The 13,704-nt window shown below is 36.8% G+C and overlaps 1 protein-coding gene across 1 annotated transcript; it reads left to right on the top strand.

Moving 5' to 3' along the window:
- The first annotated feature begins 1,749 nt into the window (after nt 1-1,749).
- LOC106348272 (structural maintenance of chromosomes flexible hinge domain-containing protein GMI1) lies at nt 1,750-12,084 on the top strand. Its single transcript, XM_022687661.2, has 39 exons — nt 1,750-1,955; nt 2,294-2,341; nt 3,063-3,398; nt 3,535-3,567; nt 3,656-3,742; nt 4,003-4,058; nt 4,134-4,217; nt 4,408-4,480; nt 4,665-4,720; nt 4,800-4,908; nt 5,002-5,070; nt 5,160-5,246; nt 5,530-5,580; nt 5,680-5,800; nt 5,911-5,966; nt 6,045-6,173; nt 6,291-6,369; nt 6,458-6,492; nt 6,570-6,651; nt 6,732-6,908; nt 7,108-7,266; nt 7,364-7,385; nt 7,463-7,577; nt 7,670-7,786; nt 7,859-8,188; nt 8,271-8,374; nt 8,460-8,637; nt 8,741-8,849; nt 8,930-9,024; nt 9,107-9,205; nt 9,292-9,358; nt 9,454-9,539; nt 9,629-9,910; nt 10,011-10,256; nt 10,370-10,484; nt 10,601-10,829; nt 10,945-11,139; nt 11,217-11,540; nt 11,708-12,084. Exons 3-39 carry the CDS (start codon nt 3,063-3,065, stop codon nt 11,913-11,915), a joined length of 4,800 nt encoding a protein of 1,599 aa, XP_022543382.2. The 5' UTR covers nt 1,750-1,955; nt 2,294-2,341; the 3' UTR covers nt 11,916-12,084.
- Nucleotides 12,085-13,704: the final 1,620 nt, after the last annotated feature.

Here is a 13,704-nt window from a genome sequence, read left to right as displayed (position 1 = left end):
ACCAAATCACATCAACTAATTTTGGTTCTCTCTACCATCGTTCATTTCATTTTCTTGAGGTGGCATAGTGAAACCGAAATTTTCATCAAAATCTAAATCACAAATATAAAACTGAAAAAGAAAAACCTAATTATTTTTGTCAGCACCTAACTTGTTAATTGGAAACTTAAAATATAAAACATAATCTAAAAACTTAATTAAAAACTTAAAAAAATGAAGTAAAAGTTATTTATTGGTTCGACCGGTGGTTCAACCGGTATCGGGTTCCGGGTTTTACTGGGTTTTTACGGGTTTTTAAATATTGGGTTTTTCATAAAACCCAAACCGAATTTTTTCTGGGTCACCGGGTTTACCGGTTCAACCGCGGGTCCGGGTCGGGTTTCAAAACAATGCTTTTAAGAGATTAAAAAACGAAAGGATATACAATTATCTTCAACCACCTAGTTAAACATTTGAGTTAACACAGTTAGAACTCACGGTTAACATCTCTTTCACTCTTTGTAAAGAAAATAAATATACACATTGGTTAACAGCTGGAGTTTCTCGTTTTTGATTTACCATTTTTTTATAAAACTGAAAATAGATTTGATCCAATAGAGACATTATACCTAAGTGATGTCAGGCCGATAATACATACAAAGACTTTGAATGGGAGGCAGGAGAAAGGCAGATCATCTGCTGTTGTAGGAGAACTGCACTTGAATCACCCATTCACCATTTTCTGTTTTTAAAATTTATTTGGCAGGAGAACTGCAAGCAGTTCAGAATTTTTTGTCCTTTTCTGAAAAAAAGCAGATCCCCCACATGCAGTTCTGTCCACTACTATTTGGTGATGTTCTCCCACTTTTTTTTTATTTTTGACCAATAAATAATTTTATTACTAATTTTTAATATATTTAATAATCTTCTATATTTAATACTAACCATATTTAAACTACAATATTATACATTTACATAATTAAAAATTCACATATCATATAGAAAGAGAGATAAGTAGACAATGAGATTTTTTGTTAATGGAAAATATAAATATTTGATTAATTATTAATATTTTCATTTTTTAATTTTTAAAAATTAGTAACATAACTTTAGTGAAATATTTATTGTTATTTACGTATTGTATTTGTATATTATGTATATTATTGTTATTTTTATTATTTAAATATATAATATATTTTTAAATTGCTTTTATCATTATAAACTGTAATTAATGTTTTGAAAATCAGACCGGAGCGGTGGAACGGTAGATCAAACTGGTCAGATCGTGACTCATTTTTTGGACTTGTTTCTCGTTGTGTTAAAAAAACCGGATTTGAGTTATACCGGTAAATCTAATCAAAAACCGGTCAAACATGCTAAAATCATGATCTAGTTCGATATTAAAAATTGGTTTCTAATTAAGTTAAAAATTGTAATTTTATAAAAATCATAAAAATTTCATATGTTTTCTAATAACCATTTAAATAAATTGATTTTGTCATATTTTATATTATTTTATTTTATTTTGATATCATTTTAGATTCTAACAATGATAAAATTGCATTAGAATAATTTTGTAGCTATACTTATATATATAAATACTTAATTTAATATAAAATTTAAATTTAAAATCTGGTTCTGGACCGTTGATCTACTTGATCTGCCTTTCTCCCACATGATCTGCTTGATCTGCTCTTGATCTGCTTGATCTGCATGATCTGCTTGATCTGCACCGCTTGAACTGCTTTTACCATTCGAACCCAAAGCCAAAGAATTGGCAGTGACGTGTCCAGGAGTGGCAGAGAGAACTACGTGTGCCCGAAGCTTTCACCCACTCTCTCTCTCCTTAAAAACCCTTCCCCAGAGTTTCTCTCTCACTCCTAAACGCTTCGTTTTCCCTGTCGTTTAGTGTGAAGAAGAAGCATTATTCTCTCCTGTGGGGTTTTTCAGAAACAGAGTCGCTCACTCGCTCAAAGGTAAACAAACAATGTCACTCCTCCATCGTCTCTTCTGATACACTGAAACAAAAAGTTGATTTCTTTTTCTTTCTTTTTTTGTGTCTCCTCACATTCTCTCCTTCACATCTTTCTCGACAAGCCGCGATTTTGGGTGAATATTATGTAGAAATTTTATGTCTTTTCGTCTTCGTCGCAAAGACTGAAGCTTTTTGTCTGCTTCTCAAACAAAAAAAAAGTGAACTTTTTTTTTTGAAACATTAAACCACTAATTTTAGCTCAAAAGGGTTTCTGATGTTGGTTTTATTCCTCTTCTTCGTTCTGATTAGCTCTCTCATCTTCTTTGTTTTCTCTCTCAGGTTTTGTTTCCTCTGCTTTTGCTGGGTTTCTCGGAGAGTAATCGTACGGTACGGTACTGTTCTCATCTCCTTTCCTTTCTCTCTCTCTCTCTCTGACCTCGCTGTGTGTGTTTATCGCATAAGGTGGGTTTGAATGCGGTTTTGCCTTTGATCGGAGATTGATTTAGACAACCAAACCCTAGGAGTTGAGTTTTGTCGTCTTAGGTTAAGTAAAAATGTCTAATACCCAACTACATCTCTCTGTCTTCGTCCCTCAGTAATCGTTTATAAATGCCATTACTTTACTTTATTGTTTTTGTCTTCTTACTAGTCCCCACTCTCTTAACCAGATTGCATTTTTTTCTTTTTAGATTAAACTAATACCTCCTCTGTTATTGTGCTGTTGGTAAAGTTTAAGTCTTTACCGGTTTTATTTCATGTGCTGCATTCTTATGATAGATGCTCAGCTGTGTACACCCTTTTATGTTTTAGTAGGAATGTTGAACCGTTGTTTTTTCTTTCCTTTTGTAAACTGGTTCTTGTATGTATACACATGTAGCTTTAAATTTACTTGTTTTATAAGTCAGCTAACAATTCCCAAACAGACAAAGTTACTTACTTAATATGAAATTCACAAACAAAGGAAGAAAGTTTGTATCTTTTTATCATTGGATCCCTGTGTGCCTGTTTCTGTTCTTAGGAATCATTGTTCTCCATGTTTAGCTTCCACTGCTATCCTGTAATTCCAGATTATTAATGTTTCATGTTGAATCTTGTCTTCACATTTCAGATGAGTTCTAGGAGATTGGTCAGGAGAGCATTGATTCTAGATGAGGACGATGAGGATGATGTTGTTTACAGCTTCAAGGTCCTCTTACCGAACAGCACTAGTGTGCCCCTCACGGTCACTAACCCGGAACCTGAGATGCCGATGGGGAGTTTTGTCGACCTGGTGAAGGAGGAGTATGAAAAAGCACGAAAAAGCTGTCTGTTGATGACCAAGAGGACAAGGATTGACTGGAACTTGGGTGGAAAGTTTCATCTCGAGTCAGATGGTGAAAGGATGAAAGGAATGGTTCGCTTTGCTGCGTTCAAGCCCTACTTGTGCCACATAATACGTCTTGATGTGAGTTTCTTTTCCCACTTGTTCTGTTACAATGTGATTCAGCTATTGATCCAGTCTTTGACAAAACTGAGATTTGTTCCTGAACTAGTTCTGTCTTCTTGTTTTCTGATGTTCTCTGTGTCTACCTTTGAATCAGGACGGTTCTGGTGTATGTTCCAGCATGTATGAGGTCAGCGTTACTATTCTGAAAACATATACACTTGCTGTATCTTTGTCTCTTTAGGTTGGTATGTGAAGGTTCACTCTTGGTTTTGCAGAACTTGTGGGATTTGACACCTGACACTGATCTTCTAAAAGAGCTACCTGAAAATTATAGCTTTGAGACAGCTCTTGCGGATCTAATAGTAAGTGTTTCAGTATTATTGAGTTAAACCTTATGGAAAATTTATGTGTGTTTGTGTTTGTTCAAAGTGGTCATTGTGACAATATCTTATCCTTATTGTGTCAACTGCTAACGTGATTTTTACATTATTTCTCTGGATCTGTTGATGAAATTGTGGTATGCATATGTTCCAGACTTTGTAAATATTATCAGGATAAGACGATAAAATTTGTGTTTGATTGACTGTATGGAACTCGATTGCTCATGTTGTTTATATCACAGGATAATTCTTTGCAAGCTGTGTGGTCTTGTTCCCCCGGAGAGCGAAGGCTGATTAGGTTTGTACTTGTCATTAGAGGTTACATGAACAAAATGGAGTGTGACCCTTCAATTCATGTGATTGTTTTTTGCAGTGTGGATGTTTCTGCTGATCGGATCTCAGTCTTTGATACTGGAAGAGGAATGGACAGTAGTGAGGAAAATGCTATTGTTAAATGGTGAGATTTCTTCTTCAGTTTCATTCAAATGCTGACAAAACTTGGGGCGGCTACTGAGTTATGATTATGAAGAAACTGTTCTATAGAACATATACAACTTCACATGTTTTATATATATTAATAAGATTGATACTGCAGGTTTAATTTTTTGGTGTTAACTTGAACATTCTTCATGTTTTGTATTGTGCAGGGGAAAAATAGGGGGCTCATTACATAGATCTGAAAAGACTTTTGCTATTGGAGGCAAACCACCATACCTTAAGGTAACTCACTTGTGGAAAATAACTTAGGTTCATTTTCTTCTTGCAATTTATAAAGTTTGTGTTTGAAATATTTAATGGATAATTAGCACATTGGGGTTAAAATATGTCAGTTTGGACTATTCGTTGTTATCACTACCTGCTGTTTTACTGATCTGAAGAAGATTCACTCTTTTTTTCTATGTAGCCATTCTTTGGGATGTTTGGATATGGAGGTCCTTATGCTTGTATGTTCTTGGGAAGGTGCAACTTCAGCTTCTGTTTTGTCAAACCTATGATCTTCTGCATTATCTTCCTGCGTTTAACTCTCTTCCTTTATTAGGCGTACGTTGGTGTCTTCTAAGACTAAAGAGTCCAAGAAAGTATTTACTTTGCAATACGAGAAAGAAGCCTTGATTGGCAACCACTCAGTCTCTGGAAAACACTGGAAGGTAGTATGATTCATCATTTATTAAATTTGGCTTCTGTTTCGCTTGTGGTTGCTAACCTTTCCTAAATACTGAATTTCCGAATTTATTGTATAGACTGGTGGTGGCATGAGGGACCCGACAGAGGATGAAAATAAGTTATCGCCTCATGGAAGTTTCACAAAGGTTCACTCTTTTTTTTTCTAAATTTCCTAGTCCTATATATCACCGTTTGCTTTTCAGCTTTTCACATTGCTAATTTATTTTCCTTCCAGGTTGAAATATTTGAATCAGAATTCGACATGTCCAAAATATACCAACTACAGTGCAGGCTTAAGGATATTTACTTTCCTTACATTCAGGTATTCTTAGGCTATCATCAATAATACAATATGTCACAAGACGTGTTTATTGCTTGGAGTTTTGTTGATCGGCTTTTAGGCTCCTGTAGCATGTTAATCTTCACCAGAGTACATTACTGTCTAGTGTCTACTTGTGTCCAATGATGCTTGAAAGTACTGTGCTATAAAATAGGAATGCATCAAATTTCTGTTTTATTAAATGGTTTTTTCCTCTGACCATTTGTCTTGGTTCTAATCAAATGTCACACTGCTCTTTTAATGTGCTTTATTTATCAACCTGTAGTGTGACGAACTTTCCAAAACTGGGAGGACTGAAAGGCCTGTAGAGTTTCAGGTTTGTCATTATCATCATCACTGACTAAATAACTGTGTTCCTCGTTTGTTTTACTAAAAGTATCATTTGTAGCTAAATAACTTTGAATTACTTTTCCAGGTCAGTGGAGAAGATTTAGCTGAGATAGCAGGTGGTGAAGTTGCCATTACCAACCTAAACTCCAAGGGTGAAGAATTTTCGTTTCAGATTCGATTCAGTCTTACAAGTGAAAAACGAAAAGGTAAAAACCCTTCTTCAGGTCCCGGCTGCTTGTGCTTCAGTTGAAAATTCGATTCACAATCCCAAAAATTTATATCTTTTTTGGAGTCTGACTATGTAATTGTCTTCCAGGGAAACCTCAACAAGCAAATGCTCGCCTCAAATTTGTTTATTTTCCAATCGTCCAGGTGTGACAGTCTTTTCTGAAGAAGCAAACGTTACCTTTGGTCACCTTTTTCTAACTGAACACGTTATAACCTCTACAGGGAAAAGAAAGCATCGAGAAAATTTTGGAGGGATTACAAGAGGAAGGATGCAAAGTTTCCGAAAGCTTCGAGACTTTTGGTCGTGTTTCAATAAGAAGGCTTGGTCGTCTACTTCCAGAAGTCCGTTGGGTTAGTCTTCTCTTCTCACCATTAGCATGCTAACTATGGTGTGTAACTTCTTCAAATGTGCTTGAAAAAAAGAACTTCACTTATTGCGTTGTTTGTTTTACCAATAAATATGTGTAGGATTCAATACCGTTCATGCAAAGAGGTAACAGAGCGTCTACTTTGCTGAAATCTTGCCGAAGAGTAAAATGCTTTATCGGTACGAAGTGCTCATGCTTATTCAATTGTATATGCACCTCTGGTTTATTGTTGTTTGATGAATGAATGTATGCACTCCTTGGTTGCAGATTTGGATGCTGGTTTTAACCCAACGCCCTCCAAAGTGAGCTAAACACTATCCTAGATTATTTGAAGTATTCTAGTACATTATCATCTGATCACCGGACATTCTTTTTACAGACCGACCTTGCAAGCCAAAATCCTTTCTCAGTGGCTCTAAGAAACTTCGGTAGTAAACAGACAGATAAGGAGAAGGATACTGGTCAGTTTAAACTTTAAAGTCCTTCTGCAAACTTTCCTCTTCTTTTGGTTCTTAGATTAGAATGAATTCTTGTTTTGCAGATGTCAAAATGGTGATTCACCGAGAAGGAAAACCACTCACACAATTGGAGCAGAATTATCAGGATTGGGTTATGAAGATGCATGATGCCCATGATGAAGAGGCTACGTCGGGTGAAGATGAAGCTATTCTCGTTCTTGAATCCTTGGATAAAAAGGCTCTTGGCATTTTGCGTGATGGTATGTATTAGCTTTCATGGATGATAAAGAAACTTTGTTTGGAAAGCTATCGCCTCAAAAATTATATCTCCTTGTCTAATTTGGTTAGTTGATTCTAGACAGAGTTTCTTACCGGTATTGATGCTGTTGTAGAAACGTGCTTGATGATTCTCCTTGTCTAATTTGGGTACTAATTACTTCCTATGCTCTTGTGATCTAGCTGTGAGGGTGCACAAGGTAGTCACGAGAAACGGAAAGTTGTGGAAACGTGGTCAGAATATAAAGCTTCTGAAAGGAGCTTGTGGTGGGGTTCACAATGGTAATATCTATGCTACCATTGACTATTTCTTAATAGAAGGGTTTGAAGACGAAGCAGGCGGTTAGTAACTTCTCCACCATCATTTTAACTACAAATGAAATCATGTTTTGTACTCTGATGTGGCTAAAGCTTTCTTTTTATAATGTTTTCTGAGCAGGTGATACTCGGATTCTTTGCAGGTGGTTTTTTTTCTTCTTCCATCTACCTAGCTCTGAGTGTTTATTGGGAGCTCTGTGTCTTATAGCTTTAATTTTAGGCCTATCGATTGCCCTAAGAAAGAAGGATGCAAGCTTTCATGCATCGATGGAAGTTGGAGACTGGAACTTAAGAAGTCTTTAACATTGCCTATTACTATAATCGACTCTGGAAAGGTCAACCACTTAAACTATTTATTTTTCTTTTTTATTATTCTCCTCTTCTTCATACAGCTAAGGATTTTAATCTGAGAAACGTTTTTGTACAGTGCCTACATGCAGATGCAGACGAATGGACTAGAAAACTTGAAAGGCAACAGGAAAAGGCACCTTCCAAAATTGATTTGCTGGATGAGAGGGATTGCAGAGAATTGAACATTGATGGGGTAAGAACGTTTAAAGAGTTTGAAGTCAAACTTATCACGGAAAGTAACGTTTTATATATCAATATGTTACAGGAACTACCAGTTTCTGTGCGTGTTGGGAGAGCTCCCCCGCAGCAAATTGTGGCAGTTATTCGACCTGCATCCTTCACATCTGTTACACCGTCAAAGAAGTTGGAACAGAAGCATGTTGTTAGTATGGAGGGAAAAGAAATGGTCATGGTGGTAAAACTGGCAGACCCAAATACGAAACCAAGTGCTAAGGTTGCCACCAAATCAGTGTGTTCGCAGCGCGTGTTTCCTACGTCCTGTAAAGGGATTGGTGGTCTCTACATCTTCTCCCTTCGCTCCAAGTTTCCGAACCTCTTCAAGAGAGCTGGCACTTACAACTTTTCTTTCTCTATCGTAAGTAAATTTTCCTTACTGCCAGTTCAATTTTTTTTCGAGTAATCGTGTAATGTAATTTCCCAAACACTTTTACCTTCAGGGCGACTCGATTAGGTGCAACAAAACGGTTGTTGTAAAACCTTCTTCAAAGGCAGCAAAGTGGAAACTTGATGATAGTCTGGACCCCCTGCCTTGGAATGTTCGGTAAGACTCTTAAACTTTTCAGACATGGCATATATATAGAAATTTTGGAGTGTCGAACTTGATCAATATGATTGTGTATCTATAGAGTTGGTTCGTGTCTTGGACCTCTCCGTATAGCCTGCTTTGATGAGTATGAAAATCAGATACAGTTCACTTCTGTTCCAAGCCTGGAAGTTGAACTGAAAGCCAATCCTGGATTTCAACTCAAGATTGATGACTTTGAGGCCAACCTGATAGATGGAGGATCAACTCTCATGATCAAGGTATATTGCTATGTCCATGGTTAATGGTAAAGCGACTACAGATTACTAAAGACAGTTTAAAAATGGTCTGAAAGTTCATTTCGTGGTTCTCAACCTAATGCAGGAAATGCTCGTTGAGACTGATGAATTAGACAAGATCAGCCCAAGTTATGATGCAACCTTGGAGATACGCGCACAGGACACACCTTTACGTGTCTCGATTGCTTGTAAAGGTAAGCTAAAATTCTATGTTACTGGTTAAGTCTTTCTGAAAATTTATTTCCATTTAAACAATTTTTTTGTTTTGCTTCAGTGAACCCCGGGCCTCTGAAACGTATTGAAGTGAATAATCCTCAGGCTTTTGAAAATTTGCTTCCAGGTTCTACTGTTGAAAATTTGATTTTGGAGGTACATTTTGTATGTCTATGCATGTTGTTTATACAGTAATCAGGTTTTCGTTCAGTTCAATTTGATCATAACTTTTATGCAGATGTTCGATGGATTCAATAACCACATCGCAGAAGGGACCAGTGTTCTGATAAAAACTGATGGCTACTGTGTCGAAGACTGGATGGGTGACAACCGTAAGGTGTGATAAGCTTATTCTCTTAAAAAACTTAGATGGTTTGAGTTTTGACTTCAATTATTCTTAAAACTTCGTTGATCATTTGATAGGTTGATGGTCATGGCTGCATTGATCTCTCTGGCATTCTCAAAGTCACAGAAGGCTATGGAAAACATGGTAACATGATCTTTTCAATCTCTATATTTGTCAGGCGTCATTCCTTTTACGATTATCTTCTGATTCTGGTCTTTTTGTTTGTTTGTTTTCGACAGTCTCATTCTCTGTTGTGTCTGATTGTAAAGAGATCTTTCGGAAAGAGTCTCAAATCGAGGAACGAGAGCTAAGGCTCGTAACAGAGGTAAAAATATTCTTCTTTTGGTGCAATAGCTTGTCTCTCTACCTACATACTCTTTGACTTCTCATCCTGAAATTATATATTTGTATCAGCGGCCCGAGTCCTGTACTGCCGGTTCAAATCTTACGAGCCTCATTTTCAAAGTGACGGATTCAGATGGTTCTTTGGATACTAGTATCCATCATGACGAAAAAACCAGGTGTTTCCACACCCTGAGCGTTGAATCTGATTCAAGCAGCGTTGAGAGTGGAATCAGATATGCCTTTGTCCATGGCTCCTGCAAAGTTCCTTCTCTTTCCCTACCTGAGACCGAGGGTCTCTTCTCCTTCAAGGTTTTCCATTCTCGGTATCCTGAGCTTCATGTGAATTTAGAGGTACTTTGTGAATTGAGTTATATATGTTTGTACCAGTAGGTAGAACTTTTTAACTTCACCCTGATTTTCATTTCATCCTCATGTTAATTCTCTTGTTCAGATTCTGATAACGCCTGCTCCAACAAGTGAAAGAGATGACATTGGGTGTTCAACACCTTACTCAAGGATGACATCAACACCTCAATCAGGGATGGCTTCAGCCACTCCGTTTCCAAGGGTGACTCCAACTCCCAGTTTAGGATTGGAACGAACTCCATGTTCACAGTTTGGTGTTTTGGCCATTAGGTCACCGTCATTGGATGGCAGTTGCCCATCTGGCGTGATGGATATAGTGCAGTACACTCAGGTATGATTATCACCATTTCTGCCACAAAGCAAATACAATATGTAGACTGATCTAACATTTGGTATTTCAAGTTCATCTGAACTGATGTTGAAAAATGTCTCTTTATCCTGCAGAGTTTAAAGCAGGAACTTAGTACATACGAGGCACAGCGAGAGGTAACAGATGAGCGCCTAAAATGTTTGGTGGCTGAACAAGAACAGGCCGAGCAAGAGCTGATTACTTTTCAAGGTAACTACTACCATCTTGGTGTTTAAAACATTGCCTACATCTTTAATTTCGGCAAAAAAATCTCTATTAGATCATAGTCTCTTATTTTAAACCTGTTCATGAAAATTTCATCCCAGCTTCTCTTGAACCTCAAGGAGTGGCGTTCCCAAAGTGCTTATCTACCAAAGAACAAATGATGAAACACATTGAAGAGGAGCATTACAACACCGCGGCATCGGTTTTCTGTTCTTTGTACAGAAAGGCTCCGCCTCCGAAGTCTCGGTTTCTGTCAAACAAAGGAGGAAAAGGAGAAGTGTTTGGCATTGTAGCCCTTCTTGGTTCAGTTGTCTACACCTCACTAAGCAGGTGACATCAATTTATAAACCAAACTGTTTTCTTCTTCTTCTTCTTCTTTTATCTGATCAGAGTTTACATTTAGGACGATTCTTACAATTTCTCAAGTTATTTGATATGATGACAGGGTATTATCTGTATATTTGGGGAATGACACAATGCTCGCGTTGGTATGCAAATCATCAGCATATGAACCACCAAGCTGTGCTGAGTACCTGAAGCTTCAATCTGAAGCTGAGTACCAGAGGCTTCAATCTGAAGCAGCTAAGCTCGGACGATCTATAACCAACGATTTGCTTATTCGCTGTCTTGATGCGTTCAGGTAATTTCCTTTGTTTTTGGATTTGGTTGCTAATTCTTGATATTAAAGTGCTCTAATAATAAAAAAAAAACATGCAGACCTTGGAGCAGTGGACTTATTAAAAATGATCCCCAGGGGAGATTAGCCATGGTTAAACCTTGCCTGTCCAATGGAGATCCTATACCAGGTTTCAAAGATTACGCGGTGAACATGATCGAGTTGGCTACAGGGGAGCTGGATATACAAACAAAGTTGGGTCACGGGCTTAGAGAGACGCTCTTCTATGGCCTTTTTGGAGACTTGCAAGTATATGAGACAGGAAGGGATCTTGAAGCAGCCCTTCCTTTCATCAGCGGTAGTGATGCTGTGTCTCTAGATGGTCTGATCTCCAAAAGAAACGGACTCATGCACTCTGTATGCCTGTAAGTGCGCTTTCTCCTTTTTATCTTTAGTAGCAGCATTTCACTAGAGACTTGACTTGACTTTGCCACCTTCCAAGCTTTGGTTTTCATCATCTGTCTCTTAGGTTATTATTATAACTGTTGAAATTTATGATCTCTGCTTATTATGTTTTTTTTGGGTTTGTCAGCATTCCGGAAGTTCATTTTCCAGTGACAGTAACAGAGAATCACGAGAAGACCTTGGTGAAGATGGAAATAACAAGGGAGAAGAAGAGAAAGCGTGAGGAGGAGATAGTTGAGGAGAGAGGTTTGTTGAGGAAGATAGAGAAAAAGATGAAGAAGGCAACAAAGAAGTACGAACGTTTCAGAGCCATGGCTGACTCTCAGGACGTATAAATGTTAATGGGACATGAAGAAGAGTCGATCGTTTTGGTGTTAGTCTTTTAGTTCATGAAACTTGGATCTTGTTTATTATTGTGTCGTTTAGGACTGATCTTTTGTGAATATGATCTGCGTTTGTTGTTTGCAAACTCTATGCTGTCGAAAAAGTTGGTTCAGAAACATATTGTGATGATGGATGGAGAGATGCTCATGGAAGTAGAAGTGCAAGGGATAAATAAGAAATCAAGGGAAAAGAATGCAAAACCTTTGTATTCGGATTTAGAAGAAGCAAGAAACAGAGTGAGAAGGGTTGAAAAGGAGATAGTGGAGTCGAGGTGTTTGTCGAGTAAGTTGGAGAAGAAAATGAACAAGGCTAATGAAAGATATGACAGTGCAACAATAAAGCTTTCTCTAGAAAGCTAAACCAGAGCAGGGCAATCGAATTAAAAAACCTTTAGCCTCTAGGACTTATGAGTTGAACTGGACCCATAAAGATTTTCAAACATTGGTTGACCAGTTGGTATGGTTAGTTATGACTTATGATAATCTGTTTGGCTTTCTGTGTTTCTTTGGGTAGTTTCTTTGTTCTCCTTGTTTTGGTTTATGGTGGTTTGTTTCGATTAATAATGCATATAATCTAGGCCTTCTACTTTTAGTTTGATTTCTCTCTTATTAAAATATATATCCAAATTATAGTGATTTATGCCAAACAAAATTGAATTTATATACAAGATTTCAAACTACAAATCAAACTAGCTGATAAATTGAAATTACTTAAATTTAAGAAAATTTAGTCATAATTTAACCAAATGACAATGAATTTACAAACTGAACCAAACTGAGCATTTTATAATTTTATCAAATTGACCAAACAAAGCTGACCAAATCCAACAGGTCTTATATAATTATAAAATGCCTCTGGTTCGCTCTGGAAGTCCTGACTAAAATGATAATATTAATATCCAATAGTTAAATCTTTTTTTTTTAAAACAGATAATAAAATCATAAACTTCTTGTTCAACTGAAAGCATATATATGGCGTGACACCAAAACTTTAAATTTGGTCACAGCTATACACTCAATTTTGTTTTCTTTTTGGCAATGGTTGCTAACTAGTCACGATCATGAACATGGAATAACAAAATTACACATGGAAGGTTTAGTAGTAGGTGAATCCTGACGAATTAAGCGATTCATGTTTAAAAACAATCCTACGATACTAGATATATGTGATCAAATGAAATCAGTTTTTAACTTTTATTGCGAAAACTAGATCTATATGGTATCGGTGAACATGCTTTTAAAAGATTAGTCGATTGATCTTCGAAGAAGAAAGAACATAGAACAAAAACCTTTCCTTGACTTGGTTAAACATATCAGTCCATTCGACAAAAAGAAATATTAATGGAGAAAAATGGAAGATTATCAAAAGAAGTAAAACGTAGAATAAAATACTTTTCCCGGCTCGGTGGTTAAACACATCAGTCCATTCGACAAAAAGAAATGTTAATGGAGAAAAAGGGAAGAGGCCGATATAAGTGGGGGATTTCACAACCTAATTTTGGTTTAATTTGAAATAAGTTAATGAAAAGATGGCTCGAGTTTAAATGAAAGAAATCTATTTAATTAGTGAGACCTAAACAAAAATTGATGTTTAAGAAAGCAGAGAAAAGCTGATCATGACGAAATCAAGAAAAGGTAAAGCACATGTAGTTTCAGTGCTGTCATGTCCTTTTGAGTAAGAGAAGAGTAGGAGGCATGAGGCATCTCTCTATACATGAGCCAAAACTCCCTTGTACAAGCT

This window comes from Brassica napus, chromosome A6, assembly GCF_020379485.1.
Source record: "Brassica napus cultivar Da-Ae chromosome A6, Da-Ae, whole genome shotgun sequence".
NCBI classification, from domain to species: domain Eukaryota; kingdom Viridiplantae; phylum Streptophyta; class Magnoliopsida; order Brassicales; family Brassicaceae; genus Brassica; species Brassica napus.
The sequence above is the reverse complement of the archived record's forward strand: the minus strand, read 5'-3'. Positions and strand labels throughout refer to the sequence as shown.

Bases quoted from the DNA above. Each gene is read 5' to 3' on its own strand.
- LOC106348272 (XM_022687661.2), top strand. From the start codon at position 3,063: ATGAGTTCTAGGAGATTGGTCAGGAGAGCATTGATTCTAGATGAGGAC. The intron at 3,399-3,534 runs GTGAGTTTCTTT...CCTTTGAATCAG, and splicing joins GCCACATAATACGTCTTGAT to GACGGTTCTGGTGTATGTTC. The intron at 6,493-6,569 runs GTGAGCTAAACA...TTCTTTTTACAG, and splicing joins TTAACCCAACGCCCTCCAAA to ACCGACCTTGCAAGCCAAAA.